Source organism: Cervus canadensis, chromosome 5 (genome assembly GCF_019320065.1).
Source record: "Cervus canadensis isolate Bull #8, Minnesota chromosome 5, ASM1932006v1, whole genome shotgun sequence".
Classification (NCBI taxonomy): domain Eukaryota; kingdom Metazoa; phylum Chordata; class Mammalia; order Artiodactyla; family Cervidae; genus Cervus; species Cervus canadensis.
In genome coordinates, this window is record NC_057390.1 from 70,094,961 (window position 1) to 70,116,963 (window position 22,003).

A 22,003-nucleotide genomic window follows, 5' to 3' on the forward strand; every position below is an offset into this window, starting at 1 on the left:
AAGTCCATTCTAAGCCATTAAAGACCAAGGTGCAAAATAATAAACCAAGTTTTTAAAAAAATTAAAAAAAAAAAAGATCTTTGATGGGCATATTGTCAAATTACTTTCTAGAAATTTTGCTTAACTTTGTACTTACACTCTTGCTTAAAATAGTCAGTTAAGGGCCTTGTCATAAAATCCTCTCTAGCTTTAAGATTACCTTAAATTTTAAAAATATTGTTGTTATTTTTTACAAGGGAAAATGGTCTGTAATGTTAGCAAATTTCTTTGCTTTTCACAATTAAAGTATTATATTGTTATTTGTGTTTCTTCTTCTTAATGGTATGTTTTCACTTTGACCATTTATCTGATTGAAGTCTTAATAGTTTTCTTATCAGTTTGTATGAATCCCTTGTATGTTAAGGCTGTTAATTCTTGCTTTGTCACATTTGTTGAAATAGTTCCCCAAATGACTTTTTAAATCATTAGAATTCATCCGTCTTTTTCTTCCTAATTTTTCCATTGCTTTTGAACTTAGAAAATCCTCTCTATCCATAGGCCTGTATGTTTGCCTCTGATTTATATAAACATTTATACTTAGTTCTTTAGTACACTGAAATTTTATTTTTCTTTATGAGGTGAACTGATCTCAGTGTTTCCACGTAGAATGTTGCAGTTTTTCTTACTTTTATTAAATACTGCATTATATTGTAATTATTTTTTCTGTATTTTTATTCTTCATAACATCTAAGTTTTTGTCCTTTTAATTTTTATCCCCAGCAGCTGGCACAGTACCTACCACTTTGTAGAGACACAACAAATATTTGATAAATGAAAGAAAGAAATACACAATTATATATAATTTGTCCTGGAAGATTTTAAAGGCATGATGAGTTATTCTTCATCTATTCCTGGCTTTAAAATTCTTACGAGAGATTCTAGAGTAATTTTAATTTCAAGCTAGTCTACATTCCACAGTATCCACCAGAATGAATTGGAGTGGTCTGGTCATAGGAGAAGTAACATAAAAACGAACTTATACAGTAAGTTAAATTTTTACTTTCTAGTAGGAGTTTTGTCTAACCAGTAACCAGAAGCTCTATACTTGTTATCTAAGCCCCCTATCACTGGATATTTCCCCAAGCTTACCCTGCTCCACCTAAAAAAATAAAATGTACCTTTATAATGATCAGAGTACTTAAATGAACAGCTACAGTTTAAATGATGACACTCAAATGTTTTCAAACTTGACATTTTCACATGGGTTCCTTTCTCCTATTTCTGACTGCTTGCAAGATACAGGTAAGATATCATTCACCTATACTTAACAATGCCACTTCAGATTCAGCAACTTCACCACTGAAATCTATTCATCTTTACCTTCCTGCTCCTTCTCTCTACCCCCACCAGTCCAACACCAAATCCTGTTTCCTACTCTTGTGATCCCTAGTTTGGATATGTTACCACTATCCACCCAGTAGTCAAGGTAAAAATCTCAGTTATTCTTTATTCACTGACCACATGCAATTAATCTGTCACATCTTATCTATATTACCTCCACAATGTTTTCTCTCTGTCTCTTCCCCGTCTTAACTACCAGTGTCCCCCCTTGTAATCACTGATCTGGACAGTTGCCATAACCTCTTCATTGAGGTCCCAGCTTCCATTTCTTTCACCTTCCAAACCTCTTCACATAAATGACTTTTTAATGGGGGTATGCATTAGAAAGAATCCTCTTGCCCCTGAAGATTCAGATTCACTAAACTGAAGGTACAGCTTGGGTATCTCAGCACAAAAAGCTTCCCTGATGATTCCTGTGTTCACCCAGATTAAAACCAGTATTTTACAAGCTTCTGGAATTACCGTTTCAAAACCTTACTATAGTCATATCTTTGGTTTAAAAACTTTTAGTGCCTCCCCTACTGCCTATAGTATAAAGTCCAAACTTCTTGCCTTGTGATAGAACAGATATCATTAAACTCTGGCCCTAATCTCCCTGTCAAATGCTTTTTCGGCTACTCCCCTCCCAGGACCTTTGAGTGTAGCCAAATAAATTAGAGACCCAAGTATGCCATGTACTTTTGGATTTTTGTACCTTTTTCCATACCATTTCTTCTACCTTGGTTACCCTTTTTTCTATATCTGGAAAACTCTCGCCCCAATGTAACTTTACCTGAAAACTGTTAACCCATTATTCTTCCAGGCAGGGATAACAGCTCTTCATCTGTTGAATTCTCAACACTTTGTGTATGCTTGTATTGCTGCTCCCAGTAGTTTGCATTTGTGATGACGATGTGTATGATGACACACACATACATACATATACATATAATTAGGTCATTAAGATAAAGATAGTCTTGCTTATCTTATATGAATAGGTACCCAGTAGGCATGCCCCTTTCCTTCTGATTAAGAATTAACAAATTATATTGGGAATGCCCTGGTGGTCCAGTGGTTAGGACTGCGTGCTTTTCGGTACCAAGGGCCTAAGTTCAATCCTTAATCAAGGAACTAAGATCCCACAAGCCTTGCCTCATGGCCAAAAATAATAATAATAATAATACTTAACAAATTCTCAAAAAATGTATATTAAGAAAAAAGAATTAAATTCTGAGTCTTCTTTTCATATCCACCTCTTCTGACTAGCAAATTACCTTCTATCTAGATCATTCATCTGTTTCTATCTCCTCATCCAAAAAATTGGCCTGTCTTGTTAACAAAGATGGAACCCCTCAAATCACAGTACTGAGTGATAGTTGATGGTCACTTGGATATCACAGAATTCATTAGTTTCTAAAAATCCTTACCGATATCTTCACCAAAGAAGGATATAGAACATCTGGTAGTCTTTGCTTCACGGTATTCAGTAAGTTTTGAACGGTAAAGATCAACACAACTGATCTGGTGAGTTCTGTCAGTTCTCCTACTTTGTAAGTAAGTTTCTATAACTGGCACCATTAATGTCTACCTCACACCTAAAAGAAGCGTTCTTTTCAGTTTTGTCTTGCAAGAACTATGACAATTTTTTTCTTTGAAACTGGGAGTAATTTTTGATGTATTACATCTCCTGAGACCACATCTAAGCTGTTGGCTTTCTCAGTGGATCTAGTGGTAGATTCTACAGTCAAGACCCCCTTTAAGTTTTCAGATGCCTCTTTGATCTTGGGTTATAAACACATATCTATTTCCCTAGCAAAACATGTTAGGAGTTCAGAAAGGGTATGAAATTTGTGGGCAGGTCTGGTTAATTTACAACTTACAATCTAATCCTTACTGTCTAGTTTTGAATATCAGAAAAGCTTTGCTATGTGTGCTGTAAGATAATAATTGATCATGATATCTACCAAGAGATAAAGATAATTATTAAAACCTTTTGTGGTATCAGACCAAATAGAATGCTACAAATCATGAATTTTATCATGTGGATCCATGTTTGGGGAATTAAAACAAACTTGTTTTTTTTTCCCTATTGTCATTTTTCCTCAAAGAATGTAAGAAAGGAAATTGAATGCAGTAGTATCTTCAATATTGAAATATACTGAGTAACTGCATAAGTTCTGAAAGCAACATGAACATGTCCTTATCTATATTGGAAATGGGTTGCCAATAATAGTATATTAAAGAGGCAAAGCACATTTGTGTTTGCAGGACTGAAATGTTTCTGATGCCTTCAAGAATGAAAAGCTATCATGCTGGATTTGTTTCTTTAACAGGAATTGTCTCCTTATCCCCTTTGGACAATGGTTTAAAAGAATTAGAGGCAAGAATATAAGTTTAGGGTAAAATGAAGCTAATTTTCATGTTCACTTCCATTAATAACCAGCCTAAAACAATGGATTATAACTCAACACAGCACTACCATTAATAGGCTTGAAATTTGGGGGCAAAACTGGATGTCTGCCTGGAAAGTAGGTGGTGAGATAAATAATGTGAAATTGAACTCCAGCCTCAAAAGGCATATTTCAATTCTGAATGTCTTACTTTGTCACGCAAAGGAAGAAATGTGTGACAATAAGCATAGTGTTGTGGCTTAAAAATCAAGAGACCTAAATCTGTTCCCTGCAAATTACTTTCCATCTTTGATCCTCTCCATTAAATGAGAAATCATTAAAAATATTTCCCTATCCGGAAATGAAGTTGGTTTTTTAAAAAGAAGTGTAGAGGTAGACCCACCCATCTCTCAGTATTTTGGACCTACCTGAAACTTTTCCCTTGAACCTGTATTTGAATGTACTATGAAACCTACAAAAATAATAAAGGCTCTGGTCCTTTAATATTCACTAGGATAGGGACTTTCCTGGCAGTCCAATGGTTACGACTCCACACTTCCAATGCAGGGGACGCAGGTTCCATACCTTGTCGAGGAACTGAGATCCCACATACAACATGGTGTGGCCAAAATATATGGGGTTTCCTAGGTGGTGCTAGTGATAAAGAACCTGCCTGCCAATGTAGTGTAGGAGATGTAAGAGATACAGGTTCAGTCCCTAAGTTGGGAGGATCCCCTGGAGAAGGAAATGGCAACCCACTCCAGTATTCTTGCCTGGAGAATTCCATAGACAGAGGAGCCTGGTGGGCTACAGTCCATAAGATCGCAAAGAGTCAGACATGACCAAAGTGACTTAACATGCATGCACGCATATATATATTCACTAGGACTTGCTAAGTATAACCTCTAAAAAATAATTTCATAATTGACTCAGCTATTAAGAGATAAGAAGGAGCCAGGAGGTCATTCTCAAACACCTAAATATGAGAGAAGGACTTCTCTGCCTCACATTTCTGCTGTTGATGGACAAATTTCTCTGAAAAATACTTCTTTCAGTTTAGGAGAGGAAGTGAGTGATTTCCCAGGAGGAATATTTAGCAATAGTCATGTGGTTCCAAGTGTAAGACAGAAGCCCTTTGTAACTGAACTTTGTGGGTAAGGAGAGGGGCTGAAGAATGGCTGAAAGGCAGAATCACAGATTCCTTTTGCTAAGTTTGGAATCATTCATTCAAGACTCACAGGAGGAAGAAAGAAACCTTGAGTCCAGAAAACTGACCAATAAAGACAAGTTATCAAAAATGCTTACCTTCAAATTTAAATTTGAATTACAGATATGGCCTCATTGTTAACACTCTAGTAAAGGATTGATAAAAGAACTTAGTATTTAACAATTTAATTGTTTCAGTAAATTGTATGCAAACTAAATCTGAGGGAAGACAGTGAACTCTAACCAAATCTCAGGAAAAGCAGGCATGTTGCTGCTGATGCCATATACCTAGTGTTTCTGTAAAACACCTGGAATGCAGAATTCAGACTCTTGTGTGCTAAACCTATAAAACAAGAGCTACAAGAGTTACATCCCTGATGGCTCAGATGTAGAAGACCCATTTGACCCCTGGGTCAGGAAGATTCCCCTGGAGAAGGGAATGGCTACCCACTCTAGTATTCTTGCCTGGGAAATCCCATGCACAGAGAAACCTGGTGGGCTACGGTCCTTGGGGTCTCAAAGAGTCAGACACAACTGAGCAACTAACACTTTAACTTTCAGCCACGTGGGTACAATTTGCTGTAATGACTCTAGGGTCCTTTGGCTTTGACCTTCTTGCTGAGTACTTAGGATGAAAGTACTGATTTCTAGCCCCATTCCTCATGGATCCCTCTGTGCATATCAGGAGCGATGTTAGTAGTTGGTCCTTTGCCCTTACCACTTTTCCATTTGTTTCCCCTCATTTCACTGGTAATTATTAATCTAATGTCAATGTCTTTTCTTCCAGTCCTCCTCGCCCTCCGATGAACATGAATGACACCATGGTGAGCCACATGTCCTCCGGGGCGCCCACACCCACCAAGAGGTATGTGATGCTTGTGCCTTAGTCCCCACTGGGAGTTGGGTTCTGACCTCTGTCCTGAGAAGCAGAGCGTTCCACAGGGCAGAAAGGACTGGCTTTCCTTCTCTTCCTCTGACTGTCTTTTTATATTATTTTCTATGGTTTATCCTCCTGTTTTTTCCCCTACTAACTTATAAATATAGCAACTGAAGGAGTCTGCTTTTGAGTGGTGCCTGAGGTGGATACTGTCCCTTTGTGACAACCAGTGAACGTGGTGTCAAAGCAGATTAGGCTTGTTTGGGATCTCTTTATTTTTTTAACATTAAACAATATTTTGATGAGCATGAATTTCAACAGTTTTGCATTAGAATTCTTGGAGAGTCAGAGATCATTTCTGCTTTCTGATTGGACTGCATAAGTTGCGCTAATTCCTTATGTTCTCCTGCATCAGTCTGTGTAGAATTTATAAGCATCTAAGGTGAAAAGTCTGAGTTTCTCTCTTAATTATACAAGGACTTTCCTTAGGGTCCTTCAAGGCACTAGAACAGTATACTCCTTTCTCTTCTTTATTTCGTTAACTCTTCTCCAAAATTCTCTTAGGCAGGACTTGAAAGAGCTGTATGAAATGGTTGACTTCCCATCTGATTTAAGCTGTTCCCTCACCAGAGCAATGCAGAAAATTTCTCAAGGGCACACCAATAAAGAATTCTTTCTAGCAGTCATCGCTCAAAAAAAAATACAAAGAAACTCGAAGATATTCCCACCTACTCCCCAAGTCCTTCCTGAAGAAGAGCACTTTGTACTGCACACCTGAAGAAAACTATGTGTACTGATTGCTTTGGATTAATTTAACTATAGAAATGTCATCTATGTAATAATACTTTGACTTAATATGTATAATACTTAAGATACTAATACTTAAGAGCAATTATGTTTGTTCACATTGGGTAAAACTCCTTGAGCAGTGTTTCCCAGCCTGGAGTGATGAGAAGCATCAGCTGGGTCACTTGCTAAACATATACATTGCTGGGATCACACATTTCTCAGATCCAGTGGACCCTGAGATCCTGGGAAGCCACATGTTAAGCAAGTATTCCGGGTGATTCTTATCATCAAGCAAATTTGGGAAATAGCCTTAGAAAGAAACGAAGGAGTAAACCATAGGAATCTGCCACCCTGCAGTAGAGGATTTAGGGACTTAACAAATGAGAGTGACTTGCTAATAGAGTGTTACCCACATGGACACCCAGCACCCTAGCCAGATGACAGTGCTTGTCCGCAGCCTTGTTGGGACGCTACCAGCAGGACAGTAGCTACACTGCTTCTTTGGGGCAAAATTGAGTGGTATGAGCAGTCTCAACTGTGCACAGATTTCTGAGCCCTTTGACTTTGTGTTTGAATCCTGGCTCTCACCTGACCTTGCACAAGATTCTTACCTTGGTTGATTTATCTGTAGAATGAGGACAATAATAGTATCTACATTGTGGGGTGTGTATGTGAGGATGTAAGATACTGTCCTTATTATTTAGGAAGTGAACGAATGAGAGAACAGGTGGGGAGGAGGGGCTAATTTACAGAGGATGCCCTCTCCAAGAGGAACAGAAGGCTTATGAAAGAATACAAGGCAGTAGAAGCTCTCCCACCTGCCTCAATTTTAGTCACCCTTGCTGGCCTTAGCTTTTTATGGTAAACACTCATAACATTCAGAGCCAGACCCAGAATCTAAATATCAACTCAGTAATGTTTCTGTTTCAAAACTCAGAAGACAAGGTAGATTATTGAAAGAAGTCAGCTTGTGGTTTTATGTTTTGTTAGTTGCTCAGTCGTATCCGACTCTTTGCAACCCCATGAACTGTACCCTGCCAGGCTCCTCTGTCCGTGGAATTTTCCAGGCAAGAATACTGGAGTGGGTTGCCATTCCCTACTCCAGGGGATCTTCCCCACCCAGGGATCAAACCCAGTTCTCCTATATTACAGGCAGATCCTTTACCATCTTAGCTACCAGGGAAGTCCAGGTTTTATGTTTTAGCAACGCCATTTATAAGGATTTCACTTCACCTGAGTTCTCTTCATTTACTAGTTTTGTCATCTGACTTCTTGAGGGCCGTAAGTGTATGATGACCAAGGGCACTGTGCATTTAGGACCCACAGCTGAATGTAGCTGCTAGAGTCTGTTGGAGGGAGTACATTTTTCTGGATGATATTTCATTGCTTGAGCAGGCTGAAAGAAGGGACTTGGGAGTAATAATCATCACAGCTCCTCTCTAGAAGGACTACTAACCTTAAGCTTGATATTGCTGCATAAAGCCCCAGCTCAGTAGTCAACAGCCAGCTGCCATTGTCAGTCACAAAATATCTACGATTTATGAAAGTTGTTTCAGATAATACTGTATAACCTGGGTGAATATTTTAAAGTCAGCAGTTCAACTAGCATCTCTTTCTGGGTAGGCTTTGTCAGTGCTAGCAGTGATTGTCACAGACTCTCCAGGGGCTGACCAGCAGACCAAACGAGGCCAAAGCCCTAAGAGACTGGAGCAAAGGCAGAGCTCTGTGACTAACCATGAAGAGTAGTTGTTAGAAAGGCTACATGGGAACAAGATGCACCTGTCCAACAATATTGTCCTTAGAACTTTAGGAGATTTCATTTCTATTCAGGATGAAATGATGATATAACATACAGACATCAATTGCATAACTCATAGATTTGGCTCTTCCTGGCCTCAGTTACTCAACTGTATAAATTTCAGATAGTACCCTGTTTACTTCCTCGAGGACTCATCAGTGTTTGTTTTCTCCTCTGAATGTCATCAGACCTGTGTCTCCAGAGTCTGATAAAAGCCAGGAGCCTGATACATCATCCCAGTCATAGATCCTTCCTCTGCCAGGGCAAAGAGTCCTCGGGGGGCATAAGGCTACTCTCCAGAATAAGGTTTTCTTTAGAACTCAGCATAAGACATAAATCACTGAGTCAGACAAGAACACACACAGTATCAAAAACGCCCCCGGAAAAAAATTAAGAGTTCCAATTTCTACCTTTCTGATAGGCCATGCATATAAAAATAGTCACAGCCCCAGTGGTGAAAAAAAATATTTGATTAGCCCAATAAAAGATGGTCAAATGTAATGGTTACTTTTTACAGAAGAAAACCTTATAAAGGGCTGAGATGCTGACAATCATGTGAGAAACTGTAAATTATGTACCTGAAAGGTTCCCCTCTAGGGATTTGCCCTCCGTAATATTTTTCTAATATTTTCATATTGGCATGTCTATAGTTGAGAAGAAATTTCGTCTTTGAGACTGAGTAGTTTCTAGAAATGTGCTTCTGTTAGGGAATCAGAACAGTATACTTAAAAACAAACAAACTTTCAGAACTTTAAAACAGACTTAAATTGCCCGTCTGCTAGTTAATTTCCTCTGAGGCTTGCTTCTGCCCCTCTATTTCCCCAAGGTTCAGAATGTGATTATATTATTACGGTCTGCACTATTGTACTATTTTAAGTCATACCTTACATTCAAACCAATATGAAAAATGATGCTGATATTTTAATGTATTCTAAAGCTTTGACTTTAATTATTTATACACATAAAAATGTTTACAATTCTGTGGGCATTTCATATAACTTTGACATCAACAAAAACCTCTAGGATGAAACTTTTGACTTTGTGCATTTGTTTGGTACAGTAGTTTTAACTCTGTTAACTTCAAGTATTAAAATCTAACTTTAAAAAGCACAAACTCAGTTAAGCCAGATGAAAACATTGTAAAAGTCTTGTGTACAACCTTGTATGGACTTCCCTGGTGGTCCAGGGATTGAGAGTCCATCTTCCAATGCAGGGGATGCAGATTTGATTTCTGATTGGGGAACTAAGATCCCACATGCCATGGGGCATCTAAACCTGCACACAGCAAATAGAGTAGCCCTCACGTTGCAGCTGGAGAAGCCCCTGGAATGCACTGCAACAAAGACCAGCACAGCCCAAAAAAAAAGAAGAAAGGGAAGAGCAGAAGATGAACTGCCACCGAGATGTCCACCCTTGGCTTCTCTATCTCTTGGCTCCTCTCAAGTGCGGTCTTCATTCCCTCCTCCTATAGAACAGCCACTGCTCAAGGTGCCAGTGGCTTCCAACTCACATCCTCAGCCTTGTCACTCAAGAGGTTGTGCCTTTCCTCTCTCGGATTAGAAGACTCCAGGAAAGGATTCTTGTTGTCCTGGATGGCATTACCGCCTATCCTCGTGTGTGTGTGCGATAAGCCAAACTCTCAGACCTGTATCAGAAAAATTGAGGGAGGAGTATTTCTCCTAAAGAAGGTTGTACTGTCATGAGCAGCAGAGATCCTGTAACCATAAAAGAAAAATACCAGAGGTTGTTGGCAGAGTGCTGTTTGGCTGCCCAGCACAAAGAGGTGTGCAGAGGTGTGCACATGCTTGCACACACACACACACTTCCCTCCCCACGAGCTTTCCTTCCTGACACAGTGCAGCAGCACGACTAGGGGTGCGCATTCACCTTTCCCGGAGGTCTTATCCCCCTCCTGCAGACAGCATGGGGTCCCGGATGTCTGAGTAATGTCCATTCATCGGGATCAGCTCTTGTGATTCATTAACCTAGTCTACCATGGACCGAATGAGAAGTTTTAAGAACTCTCACATCTTTACAACTCACAGCTACAACTACAACTCACAAGTCTGTAACAGCAGATACCTGAAAATAGGATAATTGTAATTTAGAGAAGCGGGGTGGGGGTGGGGGAAGGAAAGTCACAGGAAATAGGACATATTAAGCCATATCTGCCCATTTCCTCCTGAAACACCGTGAAAATGACAGTCAAGAGGTTTTTGTTTTGTTTTTTTAGTAGAAGCCCACAACAACAGAGAAAATGGGTGAGGAAACAATAGCAAGAACACTTTGGAAGCAGCAGAGCAGATGGCTGAGTGGTAACTGATTTTTCCAGGCTGGAGAGAACTAAAACCTAAGCCAACTGAGAAACCCGGAGGAAAGCCCACCCAGGAATGGGAAGGCTCTGTGGGGGGAATTACAGAATGATGGCTCATAGTCTGCGTAAGAAGCACTTACAGCCTCAGAATGTCTCCATAACTGGCACCTGCCCCTGCCCTACCCTGCCAGAGCTGAGATTTATGCCTGTGGTTTCTGGAACAATACAACCCCCATAAAAACCCAACTTGTCCTAATCATCTCACCTTGGTGGGCTGAGGCCACTGGCTTCCAGACAACGTGTCTCTTTCTCTTGGAACATCATATTAAAGACTTTAAGAAAGCCCCGCTGCATCCTATTATTCCTCTCAAAGTGCCTGGGGATCCAGCCAGAAGGGGCACAAGATCCAAGTCCTAGGATCCCAGAGATTACAGTTTAACCAGTGGCTTTGCTCTGTAGCCATGTAGCAAAGATTGATGTATTCCCTCCCTGGATCGAGAGAGTTTTGCTACCATTGACACTTCTTGACTTAGCTAGTTCCAGTCAGTGTTACACCCGACTCCCAGTATTAGTTTCTATTTTAGTCATAACTCTTGGCTACAAGTAATAAAAGCTCAGTTTGAATTGGCTTAGGGAAAACAAGAAGATTTTTTTGTTTTTGTAACCAGGCAGTGGGCAGAGCAGGGGGTAGTGGCTGGGCCCCTGGGCGGACAGAGCAAGGGGAACTCTAACTGGTGTAGGTGTTTCCCCCACCCATCGCCTCCTCGCTTCTCTCTACTGCACATCTGCTGCTTCTTTCCTAATGTAACTATCATTCCACGCAGCAGGGAACACAGCCAAGAGACCCACAAAATGTGTTCACATTTCGTAACCTCATTACTCTATGTGGATCCAGTTTGAAAAACTTTCAATGGAAGTTACATTGGATCCATCTTGGGTCATGTTACCCACCCCGGTGTTTTGTGTTCAGTGGCCCCACCTAGAATAACATGGTTGAATGGGTAGGGGTCAATTCACAAACAAGGGTGAGGCTACTTCCCTGGAGAAGGTAGAGCTGCTGAGGAGACACGTCACTATAAACTTCTTTTTCAGGTAGTTTCTGAAAAAAGTGCATGTGAAAGTATGTTACCTCACACCTCCGTTTGCACGGATTTGTTTCAGGAGACCTTTGTTTCCCTACCCCCTTAATTTTTCTCAAGGGTTAAATAATTCTTGCTATTCTGTTCAGTTTATGGAGATGATTGTGTGGGACATAACACCACCTTTGAGTGGTGAACAGGTAAATACAAGAGCCACAGATCCTGAGTAGGTCACCAGTTGCGAGGAACCTTAAGTGAAGGCAAGATTTTATCCGAGCCTTTTTACTTTAATCCATACTTCACAGGAAGGAGAAGCAGTTTTTAAAGGCCAGGTGCCACAGTATAAGTACTACTTCTGAGCTATAGAAACATGACCAAGTTAAGAGGTGAGTTGTCCTATACTGGTTTTAAAATGGCTTTCTGACTGGGCGCCAAGATAAAGACCTTATCTTGTTATCTACAGAAAGCAGTGGAGTGACAGAAGCCACAGAACACTGCCTTTTCAGACTGAAAACAAAAGAGATGTGGGGAAACTGAGAAGAGAGACAAAATGAAATTGGTCAAGGCAGGCGCTGTGCATGTGTGGACTCGGGCCACTGATTCTCTTTCTGTGAAATGAGAAAAATAGAGTTTGGTGGAAAGCAAAAACGAATGAGGTTTTCGGCATCGCCCTGAAACAGCTACCTTGTACGACTTCTTCGTGACAACCTCTCCAAGGCAACTCAGCAATTATTTTTTCTCCAATTTTTTTTTCCCTTGAAAGACAGAAAAGCAGAGTAATTGAAAATTAACACATAATCTTATGGAACTGCAGAGTCTCAGCGTTGGCACGTTTCCAGAGTCTGTCTGGTGGCCTGGGCAGCCTGCCAGTTTTCAGTGGCTTCTGGGTTGGGATTAAATTCCATTTCCATTCAAGCATTTAAGGTAAACCCTTCAGCAGTTCTAACTCAGGTTAGTACAGATTAAAAGCTTGAATATTTCCAACTCCATACTTCCAAACCTTGATGTGAATAGTTTCCTCCTCTCATTGGACTGAGGCTTGAGATCCAGAATGTGAGCAAGAGTGATGGACCATCAGCAGAGCAGAGGGGAAGAAGGAGCTGGCTTAGGGGGAGAGACCGTGAGTTGTGTTCTCACGTTGGGATTGAGATGCTTAAGGGATCCTGGGGGTGAAGATGGGCTTGGTACATTTTGAATGTGGGGGTGCTGAGGAAGGGAGTGGTTGGTTTTCTTTCTGGCATGAGTTAGGTACCTTTGGTCAAAACACAGAAGGGAGATTTGGGGAGGAAGTTAGCAAGGTTATGTGAGTTAGAGGAGCCTGGGGCACGTCAGGGAACCAGACCATAGCATGAATTCTTGAGATCTAACAAATGGCCAGTAGAACACAGTCAGTCTCTTGCTCGCTCTCTCACACACACACACATTTTTACATATGCTTTGGAGGCTGTTGCCTTGGATACCTCTTGACTGTCCCTGCTGCTAAGAAGCTGACTAGGTGCAGCACACTGCTTTCTAATAAGATGCTATTAAGATGCTCTACGAGCTTGCACACATGACGGAAACGCCTACAGCAGTGCTCAAATTCCTGTGCTGGTCTGGCTTAGACGGGCATAGTTTTTCATCCTTGTTCACATCAAACTATTAAAATATTTCAATTTCTTTTAATAAGCAGACATTTAAAACAAATCAGTGCTGTAGTATAAGGTCTTATCTTTTTCCTGGATCTTATTAGGAAAACTCTATAGTCTACTCCCAACCAATCCAGTCTTGTTTTTGCGACCAAGGGGACTTTTTCTGAAGTGCAGGTCTGAGTATGTTATGCTCCTGGATAAAAATCTTCAGTGGCTCTTCCCTTCTACAGCGCTGTCCAAGAGCATGGAAATGTTCTGTGCTAACCCGTCTGGTAGCCATTAGCCATGTGTGGGTACTGTACACTTGAAATATGACTAATGCAACACAGTGAATTTTTAATTTTACTTAATTTAAATTAATTTGAATTTAAACAGCCACAGGTGGCTAGTGGCAGTGCAGTTCTGCAAGATGCAATGCACATTCTTCATTTCTGAGCTGACCCTTGCCAGCCTCTGCAGCCGTACCTATTCCAGGGTTTCTATTTGGCATCTACTGTCAGAGTTACTCAGTCACTCAGAGTTCACCAAGCAGGTTGCCGCATATGCTGCTCTGCCTTGGTGCCTCCCATCCTTTTTCCTGTTATTTCCTTCTCTTTGTCATCTAATTCTGCCTTCTCAACTTCACCACCTCCAGGAAGCCTTCCCTAGTACCCTAAAGCTAGGTAAAGTGTTTGTCTTCTGTGATCTGTAGTATCTTGTACATATCATAGAATTGTTATTAGTCATTTGTTTCATGCTTTTCAAGACCCTAAGCCCCTTGAGGGTGAGAATCAACCAGGCTTGATCCAGAAACTTACTCCTCCTCTCCAAATCTTGCTGCTGCTTGCCCCTTGATCAACACTTCTGCTAAGAAAGGGGTTTTCTTCTTCAGTTATTTCAAGCACGTAGCATCTTACAGCACTGCCTGCTTGTTTCATTGAGGGCTGAGAAATAAAGGACATGGATTATCCTGGAATATCATGTTCTGATGCAGTACCACCTAGCTCACTCCTGCTGGCCCCTCTTGGTTAGCTGTAACTTCCACTCTTATCAGTGAGAAACCTGGCTCCCATCAGTCACCATCCGTTTACATATTCGGTCAGTGGCTCGTAGTGTACATAGCAGTTTCAGAACTGTTGATTTATTTTTTAAACAGATGATTGTTGAGTCATATATTATACAACTCATCCATTTAACACATACCATTTAGTGGTTTTTCATATATTCAGAGTTGCAAAACCATTACCACGATAGATTTGAGAATACTTTCATTACCTCCCCAAATTGATTTGTTACTAAAAAAAAAAAAAAATCTCTGCAGTGTGGAGACTGGACTGTGGAGAACTAGAGTGGAAGAAGAGAGACCAGTCACGAGGCTCTTGGGATAGACCAAGTGGCGTTGAGGGAGGAATTCCAGATGAGAGAGTATGGCAGCAGGAGGGGCGGTAAGAGCGGCTGGTTTGGGGATCTGATCTGAAAGTAGAGCCGGCAGGACCTGGTTAAGAGATTAGATGTGGAACATGAGGAACAGAGAGAAATTAAGAAGACTTCTCAGCTTTGGGGCTTGTTGACTGGGTGAATGAGAGTGCTGTTTATTTAAATCAGCCAATTGGGGGGAGTGGCAGGTGAACCAGGAAAGTGTGGAGAATTGAGCTGTATTTTGAACATGTTGGGCTTGAGATGCCTGTTAGGCAGGCAAGGGGAGATGCTGAACGGGCATCAAATCTACATGATTCTGGAGCTCTGGGGAGAGGTCAGGGCTGGAATATGAAGTTGAGAGGATTACAGGTAATACCTTTTATGGAAGATTGTTCTAAGAACAAACAGAAGATCTGTAAAAGTATCTGCTGGGTCACAGTACTTTGTTGATAGTAACTACTATGTTATGGTATTTAATCCTCCCAACACTCTCTAAAGTAAATATTTCATGAGGTAGATTTGGTATTATTATGATTTTACAAATGAGACGACTGAGACATAGAGAGGTTAATGTCCAAGCTCACATGGCTAATAAGTATCAGAGTTTGGATTAAACCCAAGACTGCCTGACTCCTGTGCCCGAGTTCTTGGTTGCTATGCTCTGTTGCCTTTTACTTAGTAAATAATTCCGCTACCAGGGGTGTGCACTGGCTCTAGCATGCTTGCTTGTAGTGCCTCTGACCTTGTCCCACCCCTGCTTACCCTTCATCCCAACCTCCTCCCACCGCCCCCCCACCCCCGCCATCAGATCCCTTCCCCTTGCTGCCTGTGCCCATGGGTGTGTTCTTAACCTTGGCCAAAGGCGCCCTCTCTTGCTAACACTGGAGATTCTGCTGGAGCCATGAGACTGTCACCTAGGCTTCCAAGCGCCTGTTGTCTTGGAGAGCCATTCTCACACTGCAGTGTGCAACTGGAGCCCTGGAAGCTTGTTTCAAATGCATATCCCCAGGCCTCGTTCCCAGATAATTTGATTCAGTACAAGCTTGAGGGTTCTAAAGGAAGAAGTATGGGGAAATGTGTTTTTAAGAAGTGCTGCCTTTGACCCTGCAGTCCCATCAGGACCTTCTGTCCCCAACTATGCTTGTTGTTACCGTTGTTTTAGAGCTGGGAGATGCCTTATGAGGGAAAGAACTCTCTTTCGGGTACCTGGGGAGAAATGTATTCATCTCATGGTCACTTCTCTTTTTAACTTTGGTTCATTCTAATCACCCTTGCCTTTGCTGGTCTCCCTAATTGGGTAAAATTCTACTATTAGGTCCTCTCATAGGAGAACAGTGTCCTTCTCATCATAACACTCATTACACTTGGAGTTTTCCTTATTTGTGTGATCATCTCTTTTCTACTTGACTGTTGCTCTCTTGATGTTAACAGTCAAGTAGAAAAATCCACGTCTGGGTTTTGCTCATGTCCTCCTGTCCTGGCACAGTGCTGACTCTAGTCAATGCTCCAAACATTGACTCACATGCCCAGTCTCCATCAGAAGTGCCATTCAAGTGCTATTGTGTACTCAGGCATGCAAATCACCTACTTTTATGGATTGAATTAACTTTTGATAGCAGAAATAAAACAGTTATTTTCATTATTTTATTTGCTATAGGATTCCAAAATATTCCAAAGTATTGCCTTTGTTTTAGGAAAACAGAGTTCTAAAGCAAAATCTGTTTGGAAGTTGGGATTGTATATGTGTTGCATATACATATTGCAGCACGTTTAATGCATGTATGCATAATCAAGAAAGAGTTTAAATTAAAAAAATATATCTGAAAAACAGGTACATTTTTGAATGTGAGTAGAATGATATAACATCCATTGTTGTTCAGTTGCTAAGTCGTGTCTGACTTTGCAACCCTATTGATTGCAGCACGCCAGGCTCCTCTGTTCTCCAGTATCTCCTGGAGTTTGCTCAAATTCATGTCTATTGAGTCAGTGATGCCATCTAACCATCTCATCCTCTGTCGTTCTCTTCTCCTTCTGCTTTCTGTCTTTCCCAGCATCAGGGTCTTTTCCAGTGAGTTGGCTCTTCATATCAGGTGGCCAAAGTATTGGAGCTTCAGCTTTAGCATCAGTCCTTCCAATAAATATTCAAGGTTGATTTCCTTTAGGATTGACTGTTTTGATCTCCTGCAGTCCAAGAGACTCTCAAGAGTCTGCCCCAAACAAAATTGTCAGAAAATTCATGGGCATTTAAATTCCTCATTTGCCATAAGCAGCTACTGTTAATGCTTTTCATTTTGGCTTAGATTCCTAATTATCTGGCAAACAACACTAGTTCTGAATAGCAGTCTTCGTATCACACTAAAATGGAGTTTAATGGACTGTTGCTTCTATAGTAAATGTCTCCAGTTTCTGTTCTGCCATTTCCTTTGGAGCACATCATGGTCAAATTTGCATGCCCGTTACTCTGCCAAAACCACTTTTGTCAAGGAGACCAGAGACTTCCACATGCTAAATCCAGTGTTGAATTCTCAGGACTTACAGGCTTGACCTGTCAGTGGCATTTGATGTAGATGATTGCTCCCTTGTACTTGAAACACTTTCTGCGCTTGCCTGCAGATACTATGCTCTTCTGGCTTTTCTCCTATTCCTTCTTGGCCTCCTTTGCTGATTTTTCCATACCTCTTTGACCTGTAAATGTTAGCATACCAGAGGGACCACTTCTCTTTTCTGTCTGTACTCAACTCACTGTAGGTGATCCCATCCTTACTCATGACTTTCGATAAAATCTGCATACTAGTTACTCCAAAACTTCTTTTTCTGACCGAGACTTTTTCCTTGAACTTTCACCTTTTCCCTCACATATCTTCCTCCTAATCAATACCTTCACTTGGGTATTTAATATATATTTCATAACTAGCATATTTTAAGCTCAGTTTTATATCTTCTCCCACCAAATCTGCTTCTCCCATATTCTTCCCCATCTCTGTGAATGGCAGTCCCATTTTCTTAGTTGCTTGGTCAGAATCATTAATTTTTCTCCCATCTAAACTGTCAGGTTATTAAATCTATCCAAAAACACTGTCAAAGTCTATCTAAGATCTTGTTATTTATTATCACTTCTACGGCTACTATTTCCTAGCCACTCTTGTCTCTCATCTGGAATGTCAAGCCACCTTCTAATTGACTGCTTCTTCCCCCTGCTCTCTGGCACTTTATCCTTCCTGTAGCAAGTGATCCTATTAAAATACAAGTTATACCTCACTTCTGCTCAAAACCTTCCAGTAATGTCTAATTTCAGAGTAAAAGCTAAAGCTTTTGTCCTGGTATGTAGGATTATATAACCTACTTCTCAATCTGTCTGCCATAAAGACCCAGCTTTGTTTTGAATACTAGTTTGAAGTGGACTGATGCTTTACAAAGATATGATAAAAATAAGTTACTACAGAGAGAACTTCCTCTCTGGTCGTGGTGAACTAACTGGTATCAGATTAGCTCTCTCACTATAAACCGCTGGAAAACTGGTCTGAATGCAAGAACAACTGTTTTCAGGAATTAGACAGTAAGTAGCCTAGGACTGATTCCTGAGATGAGAAACAAGTGAGATAGCCCCATGAACGCCCAGACTTTCTGCAGGAATGCATTTGCCAAACACCAGTGCAGGATATAAGCAGAGCAAGGCGGTCTTGCTGAGAATAAGAATGTAGAGATTGGAGTTGGGGAGCAAAATTTGCTGAGCAAAACACCAGAGAGGAGTACATGTTCAGAGAAAGAGCTCCATAAATCTGAAGAGAGATCCCTTGAATCTTCAGCTGAAAACTGAGCTGTATTTGCATGTAATGAGATTTCACAAGATCTGAGAGAGAACAACTCCTGGGGATTTGAAAGTGGAACAACTACCTGAGCTCACACTATAGAGTTCCAACCAACATATATAGTTTGAGTTCTCACCAACCAAAGTAAAGAGACAAGATTGAATGCTTGAGGCCCTCAGTGAAGACCCCAGAAGGATCATATCATAGGAGCGGGGTCAAATTGGCCCTAAATAAAGTTACTCTAGATCTGCACTAATGAAGCTTCAACACAAGCCTCAAAAGGATCAAGCTGTTCACAAGGAAATTGACTGCCATTCTTAAGAGGAAGATGATAAAATCCAGACATTCAGCAGCATAATACTCAGAGTTTGCACCATTCAGTGGAAAATTAGAAGACATAAGAAGAAGCAGGGAAGTGTGACATGTAACCAGGAGACAATTAGTCAACGTAACAGAGTCAAAAATAACACATGTGATGCAACTAGCAGACATGGACTTTCAAGCATCCATGATAAGTATCAAAAATATAAAAGAAGGACTTCTGTGGTGGTGCAGTGGTTAAGACTCCATGCTCCCAGTGCAGGGGGCCAGGGTCCCATACCTGGTCAAGGAACAAGATCCCACATGCCGCAACTGAGGGGAAAAAAAAAGATCCTGCATGCTGCATCTAAAGGTCCCATATGGTACAGTGAAGAGTAAAGATCCCGAGTGCCATGACTAAGACCTGGTGCAGCCAAATAATAAATATTTTAAAAATATATTTATAAAAGAAAATATCAACATAATGTGGAGAAAATGTGGGAAATAAAAAAGAACCTAGTATAAATGTGATTGGAATTTTTGCATGTATAGTCTACTTACATTAAAACCTTTAAAATAAAAAAACAGAGCTTACAGGGTTGAAAGGGATTATACTGAAAAATTCAGTGAATGGACTTAACAGTAGGTCAGAAATTAAAAAATGAAAGTTCACTGAACTTAAAGCAATACAAACTATCTAAAATGAAGCAGAGAGAAAAACATTTGAAAAACAAAGCCTCAGTGACCTTTGGGACAATGTCAGATGGTCTAACGGGGAAGGAAAAATTCATGGAAATAATTTTTTTCCAAATTTCTGAATAAATTTTTACATATTTAATGAAAACTACTAACACACAGATACAAGATGATCAACAAACTGTAAGCAGAATGAACACAGAGGAAAATATACCAACCCAAATCACAATCAAATAAAAAAAAAAAACGCAGTGATAAAGAGAAGATATTAAAAGCAGCTAGAGAAAAAAAGACATGTTACGTACGGGAACAAGGGGTAAAATTTTCCAATGAGTTCTCAATGAAAATAATGTAAGTTAGAAAATAGAGTGATATCTGAAAGTGGTGAAAGAACTCAGTTTTATTCTCTCTAAAATATAGACATTTCCTAGCTTTATCCACTGAAAAACCTGGAAGTGGTGACAACCCAAAAGCAGTGAGCTCTCTAGTACCCTGATTGTGGCTTCTGAATGCTCTTTCTCAGTAAAGCGGACCTGGGACCCTTGGAAGAATGGTTGATTCTAAGCGTGGAGTAGGATATATACAAGATGAGACTGAGGCATCTTATTGTACAAACAGGTAAACTAATAAGCTCTAGTGGAGCCTGCTTCCTGGGGTTCCCACTGGCCAAAGTTAGGACAATTTGAATACCATCGTAACGGATTGAAGCACATCAGATACACAAAAATCTATGAGTTTATAATGATATTAAGACAAACAAAAACCCTCCTAAGGGACTAGCTCATTTTTCTGTTGTTGCTGTTAAATAAGAAATATTAACCATTTGTTTTACCTTTCCTGAATGAGCAGTTTCACAGTAAGCAAACAGAAGAAATGAATAAACATGCAAAAGGTAATAAAATGAGAAAGTCAGCATTTTGTAACCCCTCATGAAATAATGTATCTAGGCAAGAATCATTTTAAATGCTAAAATTATTAGGTGAAAAGTTGATGGGCATGTTTGTAATAGAGAGATGTAACCAATAGTATCTGAATCCACTGATCAGTATTTCCATTCCCTTCCATTATGTACCTCCTGTTTGATTTAGAAGTACATCATATTATATATGATGGAGCCTAGCCCTGTCTCAACAACAAAACAAAGCAAAAACTTTAGTCCAGCATCTAGATCTGGCCCCACAGGGGCTAGAGAAACAAGTTTAATGATGCTTCCAAAGTGTAGGATATGCAGCAAGGTAACCTGTTTTCTTCACAGGTAGATGACAGGGAAGAAACAGGGAAAAGGAAGAACTGTTACAGATTAAAAACAGAAACATATAATCAAATCCCAACATTTAAAAAAAACATAAAAAACATATCAACCAAATGCAAAGTGTGGACCTTGTTTAGATCTTGACTTTAACTATAAAAGGATATTTTTTAAGATTTAAATTTTCAAATGGGCTAAGATATTCAAGAATTTTTGTAAAAAAAGAAAAAAGGATTTTTGTTAATTTTTTCAGATGTGATAATGGTGTCAAGGTTGTATAAATTTTTTCTCTGATGTACAGACTTAAGTATTTGCAGACAAAATAATACATTGGCGTAATTCTAGCCACGCCCTCCTGCACAAAAAGTTGAAAAAAGGAAGAATAAATTAAATACGTTGATGATGTTGATCTTTGTTGAACTTTAGTGATGGGTCCATGAAGTGTGCATGCTCAGTCACTTAGTTGTGTCCGACTCTTTGCAACCCTGTGGACTGTAGCCCGCCAGGCTTCTCTGTCCATGGGATTTTCCAGGCAAGAATACTGGAGTGGGTTGCCATGTCTTCCTCCAAATGGTAGTCATTAAATAACTTTTTCTATTTTGTGCATATTTTAATACTTCTCTAGTGAAAAGTTAAAAAAAAAAGAAGATCATGTGCTTAAGGATTTTCCAAATGTCTGCAAGAAAGAGCCTCACTCAGATTGTATGGAACATTGTCAATTAAATGCAATTCTAACAAGTTTTGTATAAGTATCAGTTTTATGGGAGAAAATAGAATGATGCTAAAGGCAGTATCCTTGTAGAAATAAAAAGGCTTAATTGGTAACATGAAGAAACTGAAAACTCTGACAGGTAGACAGAAGCCATAGGAGCATTAAGGGGCCACTCAGTGATTAAATGGACCCACTCTGCCTCAGTTTTCCTGCCAGAGGGCATTCCCTACAAGATGCATCCATCACAGAGCCCAGAACCTGGGCAAGCCTGGTGGGTAAGGCTCCTCGGTGGCCCCCTCATTGGTTTCTCCTTTTCACCAAAGCCGTTTTTGAAGGGGCTGCTTTTGTTGAAGGGATTGATGAGATGTACTCCCTATGGTCTAACACCAGATTCCA

General features: G+C 40.2%; 1 protein-coding gene and 1 long non-coding RNA gene across 15 annotated transcripts in view; one reads left to right on the plus strand and one right to left on the minus strand.

Annotated features, from left to right (window-relative positions):
• DTNB (dystrobrevin beta) overlaps positions 1–22,003 on the plus strand; it is a 233,742-nt gene that overhangs the window by 152,396 nt on the left and 59,343 nt on the right. For 11 of the 14 annotated variants that reach the window (XR_006269517.1, XR_006269516.1, XM_043469166.1 and 8 more), the window contains one exon: positions 5,743–5,820. Coding sequence is in view for 10 of the 14 variants with exons in the window: in XM_043469166.1 (XP_043325101.1) it covers positions 5,743–5,820 (78 nt within the window). In the remaining 4 variants the exon portion in view is untranslated. Of the gene's footprint in view, positions 1–5,742; positions 5,821–6,396; positions 6,712–22,003 lie in introns of those variants that run through there. The other 3 variants (XR_006269518.1, XM_043469176.1, XM_043469177.1) reach the window with 3 other exon arrangements.
• Positions 9,345–11,126, minus strand: LOC122441987. Its single transcript, XR_006269519.1, has 3 exons — positions 10,999–11,126; positions 10,307–10,409; positions 9,345–10,064 (listed from the first exon to the last, which is right to left on the minus strand). It is a non-coding gene; the product is annotated as an uncharacterized LOC122441987 (long non-coding RNA).